The sequence below is a fragment of the Nycticebus coucang genome, chromosome 22 (assembly GCF_027406575.1).
Source record: "Nycticebus coucang isolate mNycCou1 chromosome 22, mNycCou1.pri, whole genome shotgun sequence".
Classification (NCBI taxonomy): Eukaryota; Metazoa; Chordata; class Mammalia; order Primates; family Lorisidae; genus Nycticebus; species Nycticebus coucang.
In genome coordinates, this window is record NC_069801.1 from 29,321,404 (window position 1) to 29,343,680 (window position 22,277).

The following is a 22,277-nucleotide window of genomic DNA, read 5'->3' on the forward strand; positions in this document are numbered from 1 at the left end:
CCAGTTAGTGATGTAAATGATAAACGGAACTGGAAAAAGTCTTGTGGTGAAACTGTTATGTTGGTACTATTGGTAGAATGAGAAAGGAAAGCCCACTTACAGAGTAGCACACACCCAATTTGTATACAAATGGGAATATTAATAATAGAGGGTGGCCATGAAGTTCGTGTGCAGTTTGTTTTTCTTTTTCTTTTGAGACAGACTCTTACTATGTTCTCTTCATTAGAGTGCCGTGATGTCACAGCTCACAGCAACCTCCAACTCTTGGGCTTAAGCAATTCTCTGGCTTCAGCCTCCCAGGCAGCTGGGAGTACAGGCATCCACCACAATGCCCGGCTATTTTTTTGTTGTAGTTGTCATTGTTTAGCAGGCCCTGGCTGGGTTGGAACCTGCCTGCCCTGGTGTATGTGGCCAGTGCCCTAACCACTCAGCTACGGGTGCTGAGCCTTGTGTGCAGTTTAAAATAGCCAACTAGGCTTGGTGCCAGCCACATACACCAGGGCTGGCAGGTTTGAACCTGGCCTGGCCTGAGCCTGCCAAACAATGACAACAACAAAAAAGAGTAGCCAGGCATTGTGGCTGGTGCTTATAGTCCCAGCGACTTGGGAGGCTGAGTGAGGCAGGAGAATTGCTTAAGTCCAAGAGTTTGAGCTTGCTGTGAGCTGTGATGCCACCGCACTCTACCCTGGGCAACATTGTGGGACTCTGTCTCAAAAAAAAAAAAAAAAAAAATAGCCAACTACTAGGAGCAGTAAGTTCGGCAGTCCAATGGCAATAGCCTTTCCCCTCTTTTGCTATAGCTTAGAATTTCCTTCTCCTTTCTCCGTCAGCCAGCTACTACCTGGCATTATCTCCTATTCATCTGCTTAACATTTTACACCATAGTGGGAACTGTGAGGACAGAGTTGGCAATTAGAAAGAGAAAGAGTAAGGAAAAAAAAAGGAGAGAAATTCCTTTGGATTTAAGGGACACATTTTCATACAGCTTCCTCTTCCAAGGTAGAATATCTTTTTTTTTGAGACAGCCTCAAGCTGTCGACCTGGGTAGAATGCTGTGGCATCACAGCTCACAGCAACCTCCAACTCCTGGGCTTAAGTGATTCTCTTGCCTCAGCCTCCCAAGTAGCTGGGACTACAGGTGCCCGCCACAACGCCCAGCTATTTTTTGGTTGTAGCTGTTGCTGTTTGGCAGGGCCAGGCTGGATTCAAATCCACCAGGTCCAGTGTATGTGGCTGGCACTTTAGCTGCTTGAGCTACAGGGGCCGAGCCCATGGTAAAATATCTAAGATACTTCAAGTTTGCACATATATCATATTTAAGTAGTTTTGTGACATCTGGATATTTTTTCTTTTCCCAGAGTTTCTTATACTTAAGTTTTTAAATATATGCCAAACCTCTGGCCTCAAGCAATCCTCCCACCTCAGCCTCTCAAAGTGCTAGATTTATAATAAGCATGAGCCACTATACCTGGCCTTGTCAATTATTTCTAAGGGAAAATATGCTCCAAGTTAAAAATAAGTGCTAACTCCCCTTATAAGTTAAATATAATGTTGGAAAAATGACTCCTCTTTTAACCTCAATCCCTTCATTTTGCAAATTAATACCTGGGGCTATGAGAATTAAAAAAGATAACCAATACAGGGCAGCACCTGCGGCTCAGTCGGTAAGGCGCCGGCCCCATATACGGAGGGTGGCGGGTTCAAACCCGGCCCCGGCCAAACTGCAACCAAAAAATAGCCGGGTGTTGTGGTGGGCGCCTGTAGTCCCAGCTACTCGGGAGGCTGAGGCAAGAGAATCGCTTAAGCCCAGGAGTTGGAGGTTGCTGTGAGCTGTGTGAGGCCACAGCACTCTACCGAGGGCCATAAAGTGAGACTCTGTCTCTACAAAAAAAATAAATAAATAAATAAAAACTAAAAAAAAAAAATTAAAAAAAAAGATAACCAATACAGAATCTATTAGTGTCTAATATATACAGTAAGTACTGAAAGTGTTTCCTCTCTTTCCTCTTAATCCAGGAGTATTTAGATAACTTCTAGTCCTACATAACAAAACTTTCTATCAGTGTTCTGGGCAATATATCATTCTTGTGCTTCTTTGCTAATGGAGCTGTATTAGTTCTATTATACACCCCGCCACCCTCCCTTTCAGTGCTGGTCAAAATAACATTCACACCCTCCCAAACTACTCCATGCAGGGCTCTTTCTCTTTTCTCTTCCAAGAATGTCCCTCTCTCCCCCACAAAGTCAGTCCATTCACTAAATGCATCCACTAAACATATTTTAGATACCAGATATAGCAGCTAACATAGCACCTGCCCACAATAAGCTGCTCATGAAGAGAAGGCTTGATGTGAACAATTTCACTAATAACAGTAGAAGCTGTGACCACTATTTGAGCGTTCCTTTATGCTATCCATTTGTATACACTACTTTAACAAATCTTCACTATAGCCCATGAGCCATGTGGTGCTTATTTCTTTTCTTTCCTTTTTTTTTTTTTTAAAGACAGAGTTTCACTGTGTTACACAGACTGGCCTCAAATGAGCCTCCCACCTCGACCTCCCAAGTAGCTAGGACTATAGGTGTGCACTACAGCACAGAGCTTTTTTTCTTTTTCTTTTTTTATAAGGGTTGGAGAAATCAAATAAGCAGATCCAAGTTTAAAAGATTAGTTGTACAGCCCAGATTCAAATCCTGGTTTGTTTGGTTTTCCCTTCTTTCTACCTTAATAGCTGTGGGAATAGATCAAATCTGGTCTTGCTACAGTCTAAGCTCTTAACCGTCATACCATACTATCCCAAGGCAAAGAAGGGAGCACCTAAGTCTATGTAAGAATCAGGAAGTTTGGCTAGGTGCCTGTAGCTCAAGCCACATACACCAGGGCTGGCAGGTTCGAATCCAGCCCAGGCCTGCCAAACAACAATGACAACTACAACCAAAAAATAGCCAGGCGCCTGTAGTCCCAGCTACTTGGGAGGCTGAGGCAAGAGAATTGCTTAAGCCCAGGAGTTGCAGGTTGCTGTGAGCTGTGATGCCATGGCACTCTACCCAGGTTAACAGCTTGAGGCTCTGTCTCAAACAAAAAAAAAAATCAGGAAGTTTACTCAATATAATAATACCTGAATTTAATGTTGAAGGATCACTCATTTACTCAATAAATACAAATTTCTAAAATGTACTTTAGCAATAGAGTAGGAAGCAATACAGGAGATCACAACTCATAGTATAAAAAGGAAGTAGTGAACTGGTAATTACATCTACTCTTCAAGCCTTCCTTTAACCTGCCATTGGGGTGCCCTTAGCACAGTGGTTACAATGACAGCCACATACACCGAGGCTGGCAGGTTTGAACTCAGCCTGGGCCAGCTAAGCAACAATGACAAGGCAAAAGAAAAAAATAGCCGGGCATTGTGACGGGCGCCTGTAGTCCCAGCTACTTAGGAAGCTAAGGGAAGAGAATTGCCTAAGCCCAAGAGTTTGAGTTTGCTGTGAGCTGTGACACCACAGCACTCTACTGAGGGCGACATAGTGAGACTCTGTCTCAAAAAAACAAAACAAAACAAAAAACCTGCCATTGGAATAAATTTCTCCCTCTTCCAAACTCCCATAGCACTTTATTTTAAATGTTTCTTTCAGAAAATACTTTCCCCTTTACTTCATGTTATTTTTTTCAATCATCAATGATATGTTCATCATCAAAGATGTTGCTTACAACCTTCTCCCTTGTATTCCCTACTAAAGTATGAGCATCTTAAGCATAGCAAGTGAGATTTATCTTGCTATGTCCCACAGTATCTTACATGCAGTAGATACTTCAAGTTGAATGAGTGAAAAAAAGAAAGAAATTCAGTTTTGCAGACAATGTAAGCAAGACAAAATATTTCCCTTTAGCTGAGAAAAACTGGCTCCTGCCTATAATCCCAAAAATTTGGGAGGCCGAGTGGGAGGATCTCTTGAGGACAGGAGTTGGAGACCAGCCTTAATATGGTGAGATCCATTCTACAAGGGAAAAAAAAAATCAACTAGGCACAGCAGGGTGAACCTGTAGTCCCAGATACTTAGGAGGTTGAGCCAGAAGGCTAGCTGGAATTCAGGAGTTTGAGGTTATAGCGAGCTATAACCACAGCACTCCAGCCTCAAGACAGAACAAAACTGTCTCTATTAAAAAAAAAAAAATTTTTTTTTGACATAGGATCATAGAAAAACTTAGAATTTCAGGTTGGGAAGGCAGAAATAAATTCCTGAATACCATAACATAATACCAGTGTACCTCTTTCATATATTATTAACAGGCTTCCATTTTAAACAAAGCTTAGATCATTCTGATAGCCTGTCAAATTTATCTAAGTGGGAATCTGCTCTGATCTGGCACATCTGCAGAACATCTGCCTTTTGGTTTCTTCTGTGTTCCCTGTCCTCCACAGTGGCTAATAATCACAGGCTGCCAGGGTGATTTGGGAGCCCTGGATAAGTTACTCCAGGGAGGCTTCCCACAAGTTAAAGGATTACCTTTGTTTGTTTCAGGTTCGTCAAGTATCACAAAGGAATCTTCATCAGCACCCAGCCGAGGTTTTATGGAAACATCTACTCCCAGTTGCTTCAGTCTATCCAGAGTAAACCTTCTCCCTTTCTCAGGTGGCACAGCTGCTAATGATTTACTTTGCTGCCTGGGCTCCTCCACTGTCTCATTCCTTTCTTCTTTTTTCTCCAGGCCTTCTTCACCCTCCAGGGCATGAGGTTCAGATGCCACAAGTCCTCCAGCCTGACACTCCTCACTGTGCTTGTTCCTGAAGCTCGATTCCTGCAGCAATACTGAGCTGTCACCAGGTGAAGGTCTAGCATCACTCTGTTTCTGTTTCTCCTGAAGTTCTAGTTCTTCATTTCTCACCAAATCCTTACCACAAGACTCATCTGATCCAGTACTGATCTGGGGTTCCTTTGAATCCCCAGGTAGTGCATTAATTTCCGCTTCATTTTCTGTACCTATTGTCTGTTCAGAACCTTTGCTATGGTCACTGTTCACTTCAGTTGTACTTGCAGTGTCTATGATTTCTTTGTGATGGCTTGACTGATATTTAGATGACCTACAGAAGAGAAAATGAGCTAGATTTGAAAATTACCCTAAGTGCAAAACATTCTCCTCCGTTAGCACACAATAAATCAGTTTTAAGGGAGAAATCTGAACCTTTTACTCCAGAAGCTAGATATGTTCATGAAAATTATAGTTATCAGAAAAAAGGGTTCTTACTTTAGTAGTGCCATGGCATTTCCCTGACAAGTGGGCCGGGGCTTACGTTTGAAGAAATCATGAATGGTTTTATTCTCAGGCATATGATATGGAAGATTAAGTGCAGACTCTATAAAATGGAACAAAACAAGCAAATATGTACACTGTATATGCTATAATGTCCCTGCATGTTCAGTTAAGCATAGTCAAAGCCATTACTAGAAATAAAAAAACAGTCCTGCTTTAAAAAAAGGCAGGAATAAAGTACAAAAGAGATCCCCAAAGACCAGTGGTTTTTAAATGTACTTGTGAAATCAAAATTATTCAGGAAGTTTTTTAGAAATACAGATTCTTGGATCCCATTTTAAACCTATTGATTGCAGTGAGTTATGATCATGCCACTGCACTCCAGCCTGGGTGACAGCAAGACCTTTTCTCTTATAAACAAAAACAAAACAACCTAATGAATCAGAATCTCTGTGGGGCCTAAAAATTTGTATATGTCATTCCCTCTTTATCCACAGGACACATTCCGAGACCTGCAATGGATACCTGAAACCACAGATAATACTGAACCCTAAGTGTACTATGTTTTTTTATCTGATAACTGAGGGCTATTAGCTAACAGGCAGGTTAGCACATGTAGCATGATTCATTGGAGAAAGGGAGGATACACGTCCTAGGCAGGATGGCTTGAGAGTTCATCCCGATACTCAGAATGGCATGTAATTTAAAACTTACAAATTGTTTATTTTCTGGAATTTTCCATTTAATATTCTTTCACTATGGTTGAACATGGGTAACTGAAACCACAGATAAGCAGAGACGAAGACTACTGTATCGGAACACCTCCCAAGGAATCCGGATGTAATCAGTCCACAGACGACCATTAAAAACTTCCTCTTTACCTCCCTACGGTTCTGAAAATTTCCTTGATTTATACTAATGTTCCAAGGCTTTAGAACAATGGCCATTCACCAAGATCAACGCTAAACTTGATATAATCGGAGGAGTGTTAAAAAAACCACATTCCTCAACATCCAAGTTGAGCTTAACGAAGAAACCTTGTGATTTGCCATAAAATTTACTGTACTGGTTTGCATTACCTCGGATAAGGCGCTGAGTCTCACTATGCAGTTTTTTTAGCTCTTCCTTGCTTAACTTGGCTGCCTTTCTTTCCTTAAAGAAAACAAAAAGTGTGACTACTTTAATGGTAATATCCAGAAAGATAGACACTCATCCCTCAAGAGTTCCCTCCAAGAAAAAAGGAGAGGGAATAATAAGTACTAATAGACTCAATACAGTGTAAACTCAAGGCACTTATTTATATCTAAGTCTCAGAGAATGAATTCAATCCAATCTACATTTGTGGTCCTACTATGTACAAAGCAATGTGTTTGGTACCAGGAAAATATGATAGACTAGGTAAAATATTTATTTCTGAGAAACCCATGATCTCCTGTGGAAAGAGTTCAGTGTGACTAACATACAGGATTCCACCTCACCTTCTTAACAGTGGCTTTTGATAACTCACTTTCTTCTTCAAATGAATATATCCCACTCTCCAAAGATAGTTCCTTTTTCTAAAAGAGATTACAAATTGATTATTAGAACAAAAATTAAATTGAAATTAGAGATGTTTCTTAGTTGAAGACTACTTTTGTACTTCAATAGTACATCATGCTATATTCATAATAAATCAATAATTATCAAATAGAAAATGTCAAACACACAGCACCCTACTATGCTTAGAAAAGAAATCAGGTATTTCAAATGGAGCTTGGACCCTCATTTCTTACACCTCTGCTTACATTCTTTCTAAAGAGAGACGACGACTCCTAGGGAGCTAAAGGAAATCTTACGAAGAATAATCATGCTTCTGAACACGTTTTGACGGATGCCTTTCTTTGATACCTTTCCCAAAAGCCTATAGAATTCATCTATCATTTACAATACTGTTTCATTATTTATCCCTTCTTACCACACCATAAAGTACCTTACTTTTTTTTCTCAACATTCCTAAAAGGGCAATAACAAACTATAAGTTTCCAAAGAAGTTAGCATGTCTATCACTTGTAAGGCAAGTTTCCAAAATTAACAGCTGAAAAACTTAAATCAATTGACACATTTTTCTTCAGTGGAAAAAAAAAATTTAAGTTGCAATAGTAAATCAAAAAACAAAACAAAGGTCAGAAGCAGTTGGTTAGTTCTTATTGCAATCATGCTTTACTTGCCTTGTGCTTTTTAACTTTGTTTTTCACAGCTGCCCTTATTGATTCTAATGACTCTTCATCTTCCAATGAAGAGTTAGTCTCCTCCTCCAACCCAGTTTCAAAAAGGTCTTTATCCACAAGAAGACAGCCACTGTCGTTAAATGGCTGCTCCACAATCTCTTCCTGCATAATGCACAAATAAAAAGCACAGTCTAATCATTTTAAAATCCAACATTTCACAACATCATATGACAATCTGAATCAGGCCAGAAAAAGCCCATGCATCATTAACAGACAAGTATATAGCATCTAGAACATTCTCCCTGGTTCCAAACTCCCAGTTATCCTTTGCAGTCCAAGCTGTGATGTTACGCAACTGTCCGAAATTAACCTAACAGTAATGTTTTTCTCTGAAAAGTCAAGTAAATACTTATGAAGCAACTAACTAGTTTATAAAATCTGAGGATGGTTTTTCTAGTTCACAAGTAAGATTTCTGACTGATGGACACATAAAAAATCCTTTCAAAGTTAACTTTCATTACATCTGAAACAATAAAAAATTACTCTATGTGCTCACAAAAAAATCAGAAACCCATTTATTTGGACATGTCCTCTGAATATCGAAAATAGAGAATAAGACCAGTAAGTTTTGTTTTGTTTTATTTTTGAGACAGAGTCTCACTTTGGTGCCCTTGGTAGAGTGTCCTGGCATCATAGCTCACAGTAACCTCAAACTCTTGGGCTCAAGTCATTCTCTTACCTCAGCCTCCGGAGTAGCTGGGACTATAGGCAAGACCAGTAAATTTTAAATCACATACCCCATTACTCTTTATGCAAAATAGTCAATTCAAAGTGATATTCTGACTGCAGAAAGAAGCTGGAGTACTTAAAGCAACTTTTTATAAAATGTTAATCTACCTGAGCAATAGAAAATTATTCTTTAAAAATGTACCTCCTTTTTTGTTTCCTTCTTCTTTAGCTGCCTAATTTTTTCCATTTTTCTCTCCTCCTTCTCAAGTCTTCTCTTTGATTTCACTTTTGCTTTTCCTCCAGTTCCTTCTTTATCATGGATGGGTTTTTTGGAACTCTTTCTGTTAGGGGTAAAGTCCAGAGAGTTTCCAGGCTGGAGACTCAGCTCTAAGCGAGGTGTTGTGTGAGTTTCAAAATTTTCCTGACACCGAGACTTCTCTATGTCACTTTCATCACTGTCTGCCGGAGTTTTGTAAATCCTTTTAATCTTTGCTTTTTTCCCAGCATATAAGTTCTCTTTATTTTCCTCCTCAGCACTGTCATAGGTAGTTTTCTCTGGAGAGGCATGTATGTCATCCGTTTCAAAATCACTGTCTTGTAGTGCCTTCCTGGTTTTCAATTTCTTACTTACAAATATCTCTTCATCTGAATCTGGAAAAAACATAATTTTCTTTTATAGAAAGTATATAATCATTTGATCTTCCCCCTAATCCCACTACTCAAAAATACTATATTCAGTGTTCAAGTGATAGGGCAAATACTGCCTTGTGAAATTATGTAACTACTATTATAACTAATTGTAGCAAAGCAAATCTAAAAATACATTTCAAAAACATTTTCCCTGGAAAAATGTCTCTTACTGGGAAGTATATCATATATATTTACAATGTATTAAGTTGTTCTAATCTAATCCTTCTAGCAGGTGTTAAAAATCCTTTTACTGGGGCGGCGCCTGTGGCTCAGTGAGCAGGGCGCCGGCCCCATATGCCGAGGGTGACGGGTTCAAACCCGGCCCCGGCCAAACTGCAACAAAAAAAATAGCCGGGCGTTGTGGCGGGCGCCTGTAGTCCCAGCTGCTCGGGAGGCTGAGGCAAGAGAATCGCGTAAGCCCGAGAGTTAGAGGTTGCTGTGAGCTGTGTGACGCCACGGCACTCTACGGGAGGGCGGTACAGTGAGACTCTGTCTCTACAAAAAAAAAAAAAAAAAAAAATCCTTTTACTGGGTGGCGCCTGTAGCTCAAAGGAGTAGAGCGCCAGTCCCATATGCTGGAGGTGGCAGGTTCAAACCCAGCCCTGGCCAAAAAAAAAAAAAAAAAACTGCACAAATAAATAAATAGCAGTGAACTCTTTAAAAAAAAAAAAAAATCCTTTTACTACAGGATGAATGGATCTAGCCAGGCAATGTGGTAGCTATTAGACATTTGGATAGGTTCAAAAAGGTACAAGCATTTTTATTTTGTTTTTATAAACAATAAGCTTGAGCGCTAATAACGTAATAAAAAAAAGAGAATATTAAAATTAATCCAACCCATTTACAATCTAGGCTCCCACATCCTATTCCAAAAAATAAAGTACTGAATTATACAGACCTTCTTCACTCAAAGGCCCAGTTGTTTCAGAGCTGCCCTGTCCACTATCTAAAGGACTGTCTGCTTCTTCTTGTGAACTGACTGCTGGAACATGGATTTCTAGATGAACCTAGAAAACAAAAATATACTGTGCATTAACCAGGAAGTGATAGAAAACTCCAGATACATAAATGACACACAAACCATCATGGAATTATCAACCTAAACTAAGAACCAATACAACGATCCTTTAAAGGGATAACATTTAGAATTACTGGACAAGAGTCAAAAACTCATTTGTTCATCTTTAAAGGATGCTAATAAAACCAACTCTTTGAGTAATGGTTAAAAAAAGAAAAAGGGAAAGGGAAAAGAAAGAAAAGAACCATGAAATTATGCTGTTGCTGTGTGAACTGTTTCTCAACACATCCGAATGAATGAAGGTAAGTTTTTCCTTAGGAAATATTCTAGTTAATCAATGAAGAACTGTTATAATGAGATTATCACAATTTTAGTAACCCTCAATTAATAACAGACCTAGGCAATGACAATGACTGCTAACATCACCAAAAGAGAAAAGGCTTGGCACCTATAGCTCAGCAGCTAGGGGGCTAGTCACATACATCGGAGCTGGCTGCTTCAAACCCAGCCTGGGCCTGCTAAACAACAATGACAACTACAACCAAAAAATAGCCAGGCGTTGTGGTGGGGGCCTGTAGTTCCAGCTACTTGGGAGGCTGAGGCAAGAAAATCACTTAAGCCCAAGAGTTGGAGGTTGCCGTGAGCTGTTACGGCACGGCACTCTACCAAGGGCAATATGAGACTCTGTCTCAAAAAAAAAAAAAAAGAAATAGCCAGATACTATGTTCAGCCTAATAAAAGTACCCAACAGCGACCCCTGTAGCACAGTGGTAAGAGTGCCAGCTACATACACCAGGTTCAACCCCAGCCCCAGTCAGTTAAACAACTGCAACAACAACAACAATGACGACGACGACAAAAAATAGCCAGGCATTGTGACAGGCGCCTGTAGTCCCAGCTACTAGGAGACTGAGGCAAGAGAATCGCTTAAGTCCAAGAGTTTGAAGTTGCTGTGAGCTGTGATGCTACAGCATTCTAACGAGGACGACATAGTGAGACTCTGTCTCAAAAAAAATAAATAAAATAAAATAAAAATAAAAGTACTCAACACCACCTATAAAGTATTCTTGCTAGAACAATCTAATCTGAATCTGATCAAACCTCTAGTCTAGATCTAAATACCTGTTTACAGGGACTAGAGGGAACAGAAGATGAACAACACCACGGAGAGGCAAACTGAATGTGGAAAACTCCACAAATCAAATTGGTTGGTTTCTTTAATAAACTTCAAAAATAAAACAGGAATAGGAAAAGTTAATATAGAGGAGATGTACAAAAATACATAGGGTTGGTGCAGTGCCTCATACCTCTAATCCTAGCACACTGGGAGGCTGAGGTGGAAGGATCTCTTAACTCGGGAGTACCAGACAAGCCTGAGTGATACCTAGGAAAAATTATCTGGGTGTTTTGGAGTGTGTCTGTAGTCCCAGCTACTTAGGAGGCTGAGGCAAGAGAATCACATGAACCCAGTTGTTTGAGGATGCTGTGAATTAGGCTGACACCACAGCACTCTAACCTGGGCAACAGAGACTCTGTCTCAAAAGAAAAAAAAATACACACACACACACACACACACATATATGTATGTATGTCTCAAACATTTCAATATGAAGAGTTTGGATGCTGGATTAAACCAAAACCGAGGTGGCACCTGTAGCGTAAGCGGCTAAGGCGCCAGCCACATACACCAGAGCTGGCAGGTTGGAATTCAGCCCAGGCCTGCCAAACAACAATGACAACTACAACCAAAAAATAGCCGGGCCTTGTGGTGGGCGCCTGTAGTCCCAGCTACCCAGGAGGCTGAGGCAAGAGAATCGCTTAAGCCCAGGAGTTTGAGGTTGCTGTGAGTTGTGATGCCATGTAGCATGAGGCTATCTCAAATAAATAAATAAATAAACCAAAACCAAAAGTGGCATGTAAAAGTACATAATAATATTTTATTTTATTTTTTAAGAGACAGAGTCTCACTTTATCGCCCTCTGTAGAGTGCTGTGGGTGCCGTGGCATTAGAGCTCACAGCAACCTCCATCTCCTGGGCTTAGGTGATTCTCTTGCCTCAGCCTCCTGAATAGCTGGGACAGCTGGGACTACAGGCGTCCACCACAATGCCTGGCTATTTTTTTTTGTTCTTGTTGTTGCAGTTTGGCTGGGGCTGGGTTCAAACCCGCCACCCTTGGTATATGGTGCTGGTGCCCTACCTACCCACTGAGCCACAGGCGCCGCCCTATAAATAAAATTTTAAACTATATGTATGAGTCCAAGAAACCTCACTGAGTAGATACTTTTCAGGTGTGGTGATAATATTATGGTTATCTTTTTTGGAAAGCCCTTGTCTTTTAGAAATGTACATTGAGGCAGCACCAGTAGCTCAATGGTTACCGTGCCGGCCACATACACTGAGGCTGGCTGCTTCGAACCTGGCCTGGGCCTGTAAACAACAATGACAACTGCAACAGAAAAATAGCCCGGCGTTATGGCGGACGCCTGTAGTCCCAGCTACTCCGGAGGCTGAGGCAAGAGAATCACTTAAGCCCAAGAGCTGGAGGTTTCGGTGAGCTGTGACGCCATAGCACTCTACTGAGGGCGACATAGTGAGACTGTCTCAAATTAAAAAAAAAAACAACTCGGGCGGCTCCTGTGGCTCAAGGGGTAGGGCGCCGGTCCCATATGCCGGAGGTGGCGGGTTCAAACCCAGCCCAGGCCAAAGACCAAAAAAACAAAAAAAAAACTCAGTAATCAAGATAATATCTCAATGCCATATATGTTTTAAAAAATCAAATCAACAAACTATAGTTCATGAGGTCACCCCCTTCCTTTTGTAAATAAAGTTTTATAGGATTAGAGTGAAGTGAGGGAGGGAGGATCCTACAAGTGCAGGAACAGATTTTGTCTTTACTTAAAAGTTTATTTTGTTCAACATCAAAGCATATAATTTGCGTCAATTTGGGTGTTTTAAACATTGCATTAAAATATGATTTCCATTTGATCACTTGGATTGGGGGGGGGGGCGCTTAAATTTTGCTCCCAAGGTGAGAGTGTCTTGCACAGGCCTGGAAATAGACGTGCCAGCGAGCTGCCAGCCACCAGCTGGAGTCCCGACTGCAGCTTCCCCACTCGGGGCCGGGTCAGGAAACGCAAGCTCCTTCCAGGACCAGTTTCGAACTCCCTAACAGCCCCGTCCTCTATTTGCGGAGAATCCCGCCCGGCACTCCAGCTCACTTCGGGTTCGGCCAGGGCCTTCTCTCTTTCGGGGCGCCCTAAGAGGAGGAGCTTCCGCAGCAAGAAACGCGCGAAAGGGGAGGGCGGCCCGCAGGGCAGGCCCCGGGGGCCAGGCGGCCGGCGGCGCGCGCTGCAGAGACCACCCGGCCCGAAGCGCGGGAAGCCGGACGCGAAGTCGGAGCCCAACCCGGCGGCGTCGCGAGGCCGCGGGGCCCGCGCGGTGAACGCTGGGAGCACCGCCCGCCAAGCTCCGCCGCTCGGCTCTGTGCCGCTCTGCTCCAAGCCCGCCTCGCCCCTCAGCGCCCGGCGCCGCAGCGCGGGTGGGACGCGTGTGCATCAACTCACCTCGGAACCCACCTCGTCCGTCATGACTCCGGCCTCCCCAGCGCTCCGCTCGGGACGAGGCAGCCACCGGCTCGCTCCGCCCGGGAGCCGCTGTTCCCGCCGCCTGCAGCCGGGCAGCACAGTTCGAGCTTTCGCGCCCAGTCGGAGTGGCGGCCCCACATCGCGGGCTTGCACCAATCCAGAGGAGGCTTTCCACCGAGGCCGCGCCCCCACCCGGCCCACCAATTGCTAAGAGCCTCCGGCCGCCTGTGACCGCCTATGACCGTAATCTGGATTGAGCTGGCGGGTCGCGGTGGCTGTTGTCAGCTGAGCCTGGAGCGAGGCTGGAGGTGCCCTGGTTGCAGCTACCGAGCCAGTGGTGATCTTTTACCTTTGCCATAGATCAAAGGCTCGTTTCAAGTGCAACTTGGGGAGTGAGTCCTCCACGGGAGAAGTGAGCTGGGAGAAGGTTCGTGGGCACCTGAGAATGACCTGAATCTTTTTGTTTCCTTGAGACAGGGTCTTGCTTTGTCGCCCAAGCTGAAGTGCAGTGGCCCTGTCATAGCTCACTGCAGCCTGAATTTACGGGCTCAAGCGCTCCTCCTGCCTCAACCTCCCGAGTAGCTGAGACTCCAGGCTTGCCATGGAGCCTGCCTTGTTCTTTAAAAGAAAAAAAAAAGATGGGGTCTTGCTATGTTGCCCAGGCTGGTCTCCAACTCTTGGCCTCAAGAATCCCTCCGGCCTCTGCCTCCCTAAGTGTTGGGATTACAGGTGTGAGCCACTGCTCCTGGCCTGTACCTGAATCTTTTCAGAGGGAATAGAGATTGGAAGGATTTTCTCCCTAACTCCATTTCTGGAGCAGATAGATTCTATCTTCCTCTCCTTGTACATGACACTCACCATTGAATATAAAAAAGAAAAGGAAAGTTTTTCAGGCTGCTTGGATACCAAAGAATATCTTCGGGTAATCTTTATAATTTTATTAAGAGTTAGTTTGAGGATGCAAAAAGCACCAATCCTATTTCTAGAGGGCTTCTATCTTTGGACAAAGCTGGAAAAAGAATTAAAGCTCTGGAGTCAGACTTGACCCAGACAATTATAATCCCAGTTTTGTCATTGTGCTGGTTATTATCTTTTTGTCCTTTCTTTGCATTGGACTGTGTCCAGGCAAGGCTGACTGCTCTGAACTATATTACCCCAGCTTCCTTGCCCTCTGGCTTCTGGTTGAGTCAGGCCACTGTAAGGCACTTTATAAACTGAATCTAGGAAGATCAGAGGGCGCCAGGAAAGAAAGCTCAGAGTTGGTGGCGCCTGTGGCTCAGTGAGTAGGGCACCAGCCCCATATATCGAGAGTGGCGGGTTCAAACCCAGTCCCGGCCAAACTGCAACAAAAAAATAGCCGGGCATTGTGCCGGGCGCCTCTAGTCCCAGCTGCTCGGGAGGCTGAGGCAGGAGAATAGCGGAAGCCCAAGAGCTGGAGGTTGCTGTTGAGTCCTGTGACGTCATAGCACTCTACCCAGGGCTGTAAAATGAGACTCTGTCTCTACAAAAAAAAAAAAAAAAAGAAAGCTCAGAGTATCTACTACCCACTTAACCCCCATGGTCATATCCACTGGTAGGATGACCAGCTTAGCCCAGTTTGCCCAGAACTAGTTTTAGCACAAAAGTCCCACATCTTGGGAATTTCCTTAGTCACAGGCATACCAGGATGGTTAGTTGATCACCCAATCCACTGGCCTCCCCATCCAAATTTCCAACTTTAGCAGGTTCAGATAAGATCTCTCTCTCCTCATCTTCCTTTCTTCACCTCCTCACAATCTCTCAATGCACTTCTCTCCCCACCAATGATATCCCATCACCCACCCTCTTCTCCTTTCCCATCTCAGTTTATCCACTTTTCATACTTTACTATTAATTTCTACATCGATGATTTCCAAATATGTATCAGTAGTGCTCCCTGCCTCGTATTTGGAGGGTTAACATTTATTGAGAGTTTACTCTGTAACAGAAAGACTTGCAAGAATTTTACAAGCATTGATTATCATTATTATTTTTTTTTTTTTGTAGAGACAGAGTCTCACTTTACTGCCCTCGTTAGAGTGCCATGATGTCACAGGACTCACAGCAACCTCCAGCTCTTGGGCTTCCGCGATTCTCCTGCCTCAGCCTCCCAAGCGGCTGAGACTACAGATGCATGCCACAACGCCCGGCTATTTTTTTGTTGCAGTTCGGCCGGGGCTGGGTTTGAACCTGCCACCCTCGGTATATGGGGCAGGGGTCCTACTCACTGAGCCACAGGCACCACCCAGCATTGACTATCTTATTAATCTTCAGAATAAGCTTGTAAGGTAAGGGCCTTTTTTTTTTTTTTTGCAGTTTTTGGCCGGGGCTGGGTTTGAACCTGTCACCTCTGGCATATGGGGCTGGCGCCCTACTCCATTGAGCCACAGGTGCTGCCCCCACCCTTTTTTTTTTTTTTGAGACAGAGTCTCACTGTGTCACCCTGGATAGAGTGCTGGGTATCATAGCTCACAGCAACCTCAAACTCCTGGGCTCACGCGATCCTCCTGCCTCAGCCTCGTGAGTAGGTGGGACTATAGGTGCACACCACTAAGTCCAGCTAATTTTTTTATTTTTTATGTCAACTGGGTACTCTTGTTTAGTTTGGTGTTGAACTCCTGACTTCCTGATGTCAAATGATTCTCCCACCTCAGCATCTCAAAATGCTAGGATTACAGGCATGAGCCACTGCTCCTGGTGGAAAAAGAAATCTTTTATTCATTATTTTATTGTGGTAAAATAACATAACATAAAATGTATCATCTTAACCATGTAAAAGTATACAATACAAAAATGCTTAGTATGTTCCCAGTATTATGCAACCAATCTTCACAACCCTTTTCATCTTGCAAAACTGAAACTCTACACCCACTAAACAACATTTCGTTTCTCCTATCCCCAGGAAATCTTTTATTTTATATATTGATTTGTGCCAAGCTAAAGTAAGTCTCTTTTTGGAATTAGCAAACTGTATTCTGGAATTTTGGTGAACAGCACCATAATCCATCACTCACCAACCAACCCAGAAACCTAAGAGTCACCTTGACTCCTCTGCTTCTTGGTCCTCAAGTTTAGTCATCCAACAAGCCCTGTATGTGAAAGTGATAGCTGACAAGGGAAATGTTTGGAATATTCACTTTCTAGGGATTAGCCTGCACCTGTCTCATAGATGAATTTGTGCATTGAAATCAGGCATGTAGTTTCTCAGAGCCCTGTGTCCCTTGTTTCTAACTATAAACATTGGGTCAGATCATAATTCTCAAACAGGTGTAATTGGCAGGGTACCTGGAAGTATATTACTCCACAAAACACTTTGCAGTGCTGACGTTCTTACTCTGGTCATGTAAATCAGGAAATATTTTCACTAATAGGATCTATAATTATATCACAAGAAGTCAACATTTAAAAAGCAATTCTGAGGGCGGCGCCTGTGGCTCAGTTGGTAAGGCGCCGGCCCCATATACCGAGGGTGGTGGGTTCAAACCCGCCCCGGCCAAACTGCAACCAAAAAATAGCCGGGCGCTGTGGCGGGCGCCTGTAGTCCCAGCTACTCGGGAGGCTGAGGCAAGAGAATCGCTTAAGCCCAGGAGTTGGTGGTTGCTGTGAGCTGTGTGAGGCCACGGCACTCTACCGAGGGCAATAAAGTGAGACTCTGTCTCTACAAAAAAAAAAGCAATTCTGAGATTACAAATCCGTGAAAAAAAATACACCATGGATTTTAACAAGCTCAGCTAACTTCAAAGTGTTTATTTAATGCTTCTTGGCAGACAACCAAAAGCAGATAACAAAGTCTTAGGAAATTTGGAAGGGAGATAATGGACTAAAATTGTGTCTTTTACTTCTTTTCCTGCAAATTGACAAAGTCACACTTTGAGTACTACTACTATTCCTTTGGAGTAAAGTTTGAGAACTACTTGGTTTTCTCAAGTGTTGTGCTGTTAAGTATCTTCATCCTTGGAGAAGCAGTGCCACCATGTGGCAGGTCTTGGTCATGTCGTTCCACCTATTGCCTGTAGCCACTCTATCTAAAACCATTCAGGGGTGGGGGAACATTTTAAGATTGTTCAAGAGTGGGTAGGGCTCCAGCCACATTCACCAAGGCTGGTGGGTTCAAGCCCAGCCCGGGCCAACTAACCAACAATGACAACTACAACAAAAAAAATAGCCTGGCATTGTGGTGGGTGCCTGTAATCCCAGCTACTTGGGAGGCTGAGGCAAAAGAATCACTTAAGCCCAAGAGTTTGAAGTTGCTATGAGCTGTGATGCCATATCACTCAACTGAGGGTGACATAGTGAGACTCTGTCTCAAAAAAAAAAAAAAAAGATTGTTCAAGGGTTATTTAAACACTCCTTTGGTGGGGTGAAATCTCCAAGCATCTAGTTTCAAGAATGGTTTCATACTGTAATCCCTGCAGTTCTAAAGCTTCTCTTAGAGAGTGCCTTGCTTGAAGGCCTCAGCCATTTTTTTTGCTTAATGTAAAACCCCCCAACCTTTAAAAATGTCACAGATCTAGGGTGGTGGCTGTGGCTCAGTGAGTAAGACATTGGCCCCATATACTAAGTGTGGTGGGTTCAAATCCAACCCTGGCCAAACTGCAACAACAACAACAAAAAAAATAGGCGAGGGTTGTGGAGGGCATCTATAGTCCCAGCTACTCGGGAAGCTGAGGCAAGAGAATCGCCCAAGCCCAGGAGTTGATGGTTGCTGTGAGCTGTAACATCATCACTCTACGGAAGGCAACAAAGTGAGACTCTGTCTCTAAAAATATAAATAAATAAAAATGTCACAGATCAGAAACACAGTGGGTGCTTAATAAATAATTGTCAAATGAGTGGTTAAAATACTATGAGCTAAAAATCAAAATTAAAATAAAAATATCAGGGCCTTTCCCCAAGATATAACAGCATCCACTTTTTTTTTGAGATAGTCTCACTATGTTGCCCTCAGAATGCCATGGCATCACAGCTCACAGCAACCTCCAACTCTTGGGCTTAAGCGATTCTCTTGCCTCAGCCTCCCGAGTAGCTGGGACTACAGGCACTCTCCACAACGCCCGGCTATTTTGTTGTTGTTGTTGTATTTGTTTTTTGTAGTTGTTATTGTTGTTTGGCAGGCCCCGGGCCAGGTTCGAACCTACCAGCCCCGTGTATGTGGCCAGCACCCTAGCTGCTGAGCTACTCACCAAGCCACCATCAGCTATTCTGCGTGCAGAAGCACCTTTACCATGACTTTGGGTGACCCTGAAATACCTGAAAAATATCCATCTACTCATTCAACAAACCTAGAGCGCCTACTTTAACCCTATACTAGACTACAGCAAATAATGGAGACATAAAATACAGTCTTGTTCTCAGAGAGCTTTCCACCACCGGTTAGAAACAGGCAGGCAAAGCGATATGTGCAATGTGGAAGCGAGTACAAGCAGTTGCAGGGCACCTGAGGAAGGGACGACTGACTTTGCCTAAATCACAGGGAGATGACTCCTGAACTGTGTTGCAAAAATGAATTGAACTTCTCCAGGCTGGCACAGGGAGAAGGCATTTCAGGTATGTGCAGGGGCTTGATAAAGCATGTTGTGTTTGTGGAACTGAAAGTAGGTCAGTATGACTAGGGGAGGCAGGGAGGGGCCAGAATGAAAGCTAAACAAGTTAAGAACAAGTTAGGTAATGGGGGTTAAATAGGGAAGAAAAGGTCTCAACTCTAAACAGCTTAGAGTTTAGCTTTTAAACAGTACAAACTAGGCATCTAGGGAATAGGAATATTTCTTAAGAAGGAGAGTGATGTGGTCAGATACATACATGCTTGACAAAGATTATTCTAGCAGCATATGAAGCATGGATTGGAAAGGGATTAGACTGGAGGCAAGAAGACCAGTTGTTTAAGTGGGAGATTATGGGAACCTGAACTAGGTCAATGATACTAACAATGGAGAGGACAATAGATTGGAAAAAAGAGGCAAAGAGAGAAGCTTGTTAAATGATAAAACTGAGGTGCAAAAGACAGTGGAGTTGGCGTGACTCCAGTGACTCCTGCATCTCTGGACTGGTGAGTGATGGATTGTGATTACATTCACTGAAATTGAGGATATAGGTCTAATTCCAAATACAGAGTCACTTTAGTTTGGTACCAGTTAATGTGTGGAATAAAAGATTTCACCTTCTTAGCTCACCCCTGTCCACCCATTGTCTAAATTGTAACTCTTTCTCTTGGCATTTCTGGTGACTAAAGTGGTGGTTCCCAGACCTGTTTCTCCATTCTATTTCCAAAATCTTCACAGCAGCCAAAATCTTAACTCAGCAGATTTTTGTATTCTGTATTTTTTCCTTCAATTCCCTTTTCCTATCTAGCTACCTATAATGTATAAGAGAAATTCTTCTGCCCTGCTGTATTCATTTTTGTTCCTCAGACTTTTGGCTTCAGTTTTTGCAAAAAAATCAAGTGTTTTCATGACCCAACCCTCCCCTAAAGAAACTTAATGGCTTGGTGGTGTAAGTAGTATTTAAATATTAGCATCCCCAGGATTTGAGTAATTATGCTTCAACCAATCTAGTGAGACTATGTATATATGGGGAAAACAAATTCTTTTTTGTTTTTTGAAACAGAGTCTCACTGTCACACTGAGTAGAGTGCCATGGCATCACAGCTCACAGCAACTTCAAACTCTTGGGCTCAAGCAATCTTCTCACATCAGCCTCAGAAGCAGCTGGAACTACAGGCTGCCCTCCTAATTTTTCTATTTTTAGTAGAGACAGGGTCTCACTCTTGCTCAGGCTGGTCTCAAACTCCTGAGCTCAAGCAATCCACCCACCTTGGCCTTCCAGATGATTATAGGCATAAGCTACCACTGCATCTGGCCAGGAAAAGGAATTTTACCACAGAAGGACAAGGGGAGTCTGGTCTATTTCTACTTCCTATTAAATTTCAGCATCTGCTTGTGGGTTGGCTAATGCTTGACCCCCTTCAGACATGCCAGGTAATTCAGCTGTACCTAGAAGAGCAGGAATATAGTAACTCCTTCAAGCACACTATAGTTGGAGGAGGAAAAAGAACACTTTCTAATATATATTGCACTTTACCTCCCAAAGTATTAGGATGATTTTACCAGTGTTATTTCAATCAGGGATTTATCATGGTCATGAGCCTGACTCTATTGGAAATTTGTAGGTGAAGTTAAGGTTGCTAAATAAGAAACACTGAAATAGGAAAAGAGTGGCTCTGCGCCTGTTGGCTCAAGAGGCTAAGGCGCCAGCCACATACACCTGAGCTGGCTAGTCGAATCCAGCACGGGCCTGCCAAACAACAATGACAGCTGCAACCAAAAAATAGCTAAGCGTTGTTGTGGGCACCTGTGGTCCCAGCTACTTGGGAGGTGGAGGCAGGAGAATAGCTTGAGCCCAGGAGTTTGAGGTTGCTGTGAGCCGTGATGCCACAGCACTCTACCCAGGGTGACAGCTTGAGGCTTTGTCTCAAAAAAAACAAAAAGACAAAAAAAGAAATAGGAAAAGGCAGAGTATTTTAGGCAGGGAAATGGAATGGGTAGAGGCATGGAGACAGGAATGATGGTCAGATTTCATTTTTTATTTTTATTCTTTTAGAGAAGGGTTTCACTCTGTTACCCAGGCTGGAGTGTGGTAGTGTGATCATAGCTCACTGTAACCTTGAATTCCTGGGCTTAATAATCCATCTGCCTCAGTCTTCTGAGTGGTTTGGACTTAATAGGCCCTTATAGGCCTGTGCCACTATGCCTGGGTAATTTTTTTTTTTTTTTTTTTGGAGACATAGTCTCACTATGACGCCCTTGGTAGAGTGCCACAGTGTCACAGCTCACAACAACCTCCAACTCTTGGGCTTAAGCGATTCTCTTGCATCAGCCTTCCAAATAGCTGGGACTATAGGGTGCCCGCCACAACACCTAGCTATTTTTTGGTTATAGTTGTCATTGTTGTTCGGTAGGCCTGGGCTGTACTTGAACCCTCCAGCTCCAGTGCATGTGGCTGATGCCCTAGCCACTGAGCTATAGGCACCGAGCCAGCCTGGGTAATTTTTATATTTTTATAAAATATAAAACAGGGTCTCATTATGTTGCTCAGGCTGGTCTTGAACTCTTAGCCTCAAGTGATCCTCCTATCTCAGCCTCCCAAAGTGCTAGGACTACAGATGTGAGTCACTGCAGCTGGCCTCTCACGCTGAGCTAATTTTAAAAAAAATTTTGTAGTGTTCTCAATATGTTGCTTGAGCTGGTCTTGAAGTCCTGGCCTCCTCCCACCTTCACCTCCCAAAGTGTCAGGATTACAGGCATGAACCACCACATCCATCCCAGATTTGGACTTTCATCTGAGATTTACCATCAATTTCTAGAACTTCTTATAACATTTCATATAACGCAGCTCTGCTTGAAACAAATCTCTCAGCTTCTGTCTCCCTGCAAATGTTTTTATTTCATCTTCATGTTTGAAAGTTATTTAGGAGTTTTGTTTTTTTTTCTTTTAGCACTTTCAAGGTATTGTTCATTGTCTCCTGGTCTCCATTTCTGATATGTCATCCATTCTTTGTCTTATTGCTCTGCTGTAGGTAATACGTCTTTTCTTCTCTAGCTACTTTTAACATGTTATTTTTATCTTTGGTTTCAAGTAGTTTGACTGTATGTCTAGGTGTGGTTTTGTATGTATTTATACTTCTTAGGATTTGCTTAAGATTCTCAAATCTGTGTATTCTTTCATCTATTTTAGAAAAATCTCAGCCATTATCTCCTTAAATACTTCTTTTGCTGATTTT

General features: G+C 42.9%; 1 protein-coding gene across 2 annotated transcripts in view; it reads right to left on the reverse strand.

The window, feature by feature from the left end:
• Positions 1 to 13,589, reverse strand: part of CLSPN (claspin) — a 34,412-nt gene extending 20,823 nt beyond the window's left edge. The window contains exons 1-8 of one of the 2 annotated variants that reach the window (XM_053576804.1): positions 13,463 to 13,589; positions 9,779 to 9,887; positions 8,393 to 8,841; positions 7,462 to 7,623; positions 6,733 to 6,810; positions 6,334 to 6,406; positions 5,249 to 5,357; positions 4,510 to 5,084 (exon numbers count right to left, since the gene is read on the reverse strand). In XM_053576804.1, the coding sequence (XP_053432779.1) occupies positions 4,510 to 5,084; positions 5,249 to 5,357; positions 6,334 to 6,406; positions 6,733 to 6,810; positions 7,462 to 7,623; positions 8,393 to 8,841; positions 9,779 to 9,887; positions 13,463 to 13,486 (1,579 nt within the window). In that variant the 5' untranslated portion in view covers positions 13,487 to 13,589. The remainder of the gene's footprint in view (positions 1 to 4,509; positions 5,085 to 5,248; positions 5,358 to 6,333; positions 6,407 to 6,732; positions 6,811 to 7,461; positions 7,624 to 8,392; positions 8,842 to 9,778; positions 9,888 to 13,462) is intronic. The other variant, XM_053576805.1, reaches the window with a different exon arrangement.
• Between the last annotated feature and the right edge of the window lie 8,688 nt (positions 13,590 to 22,277).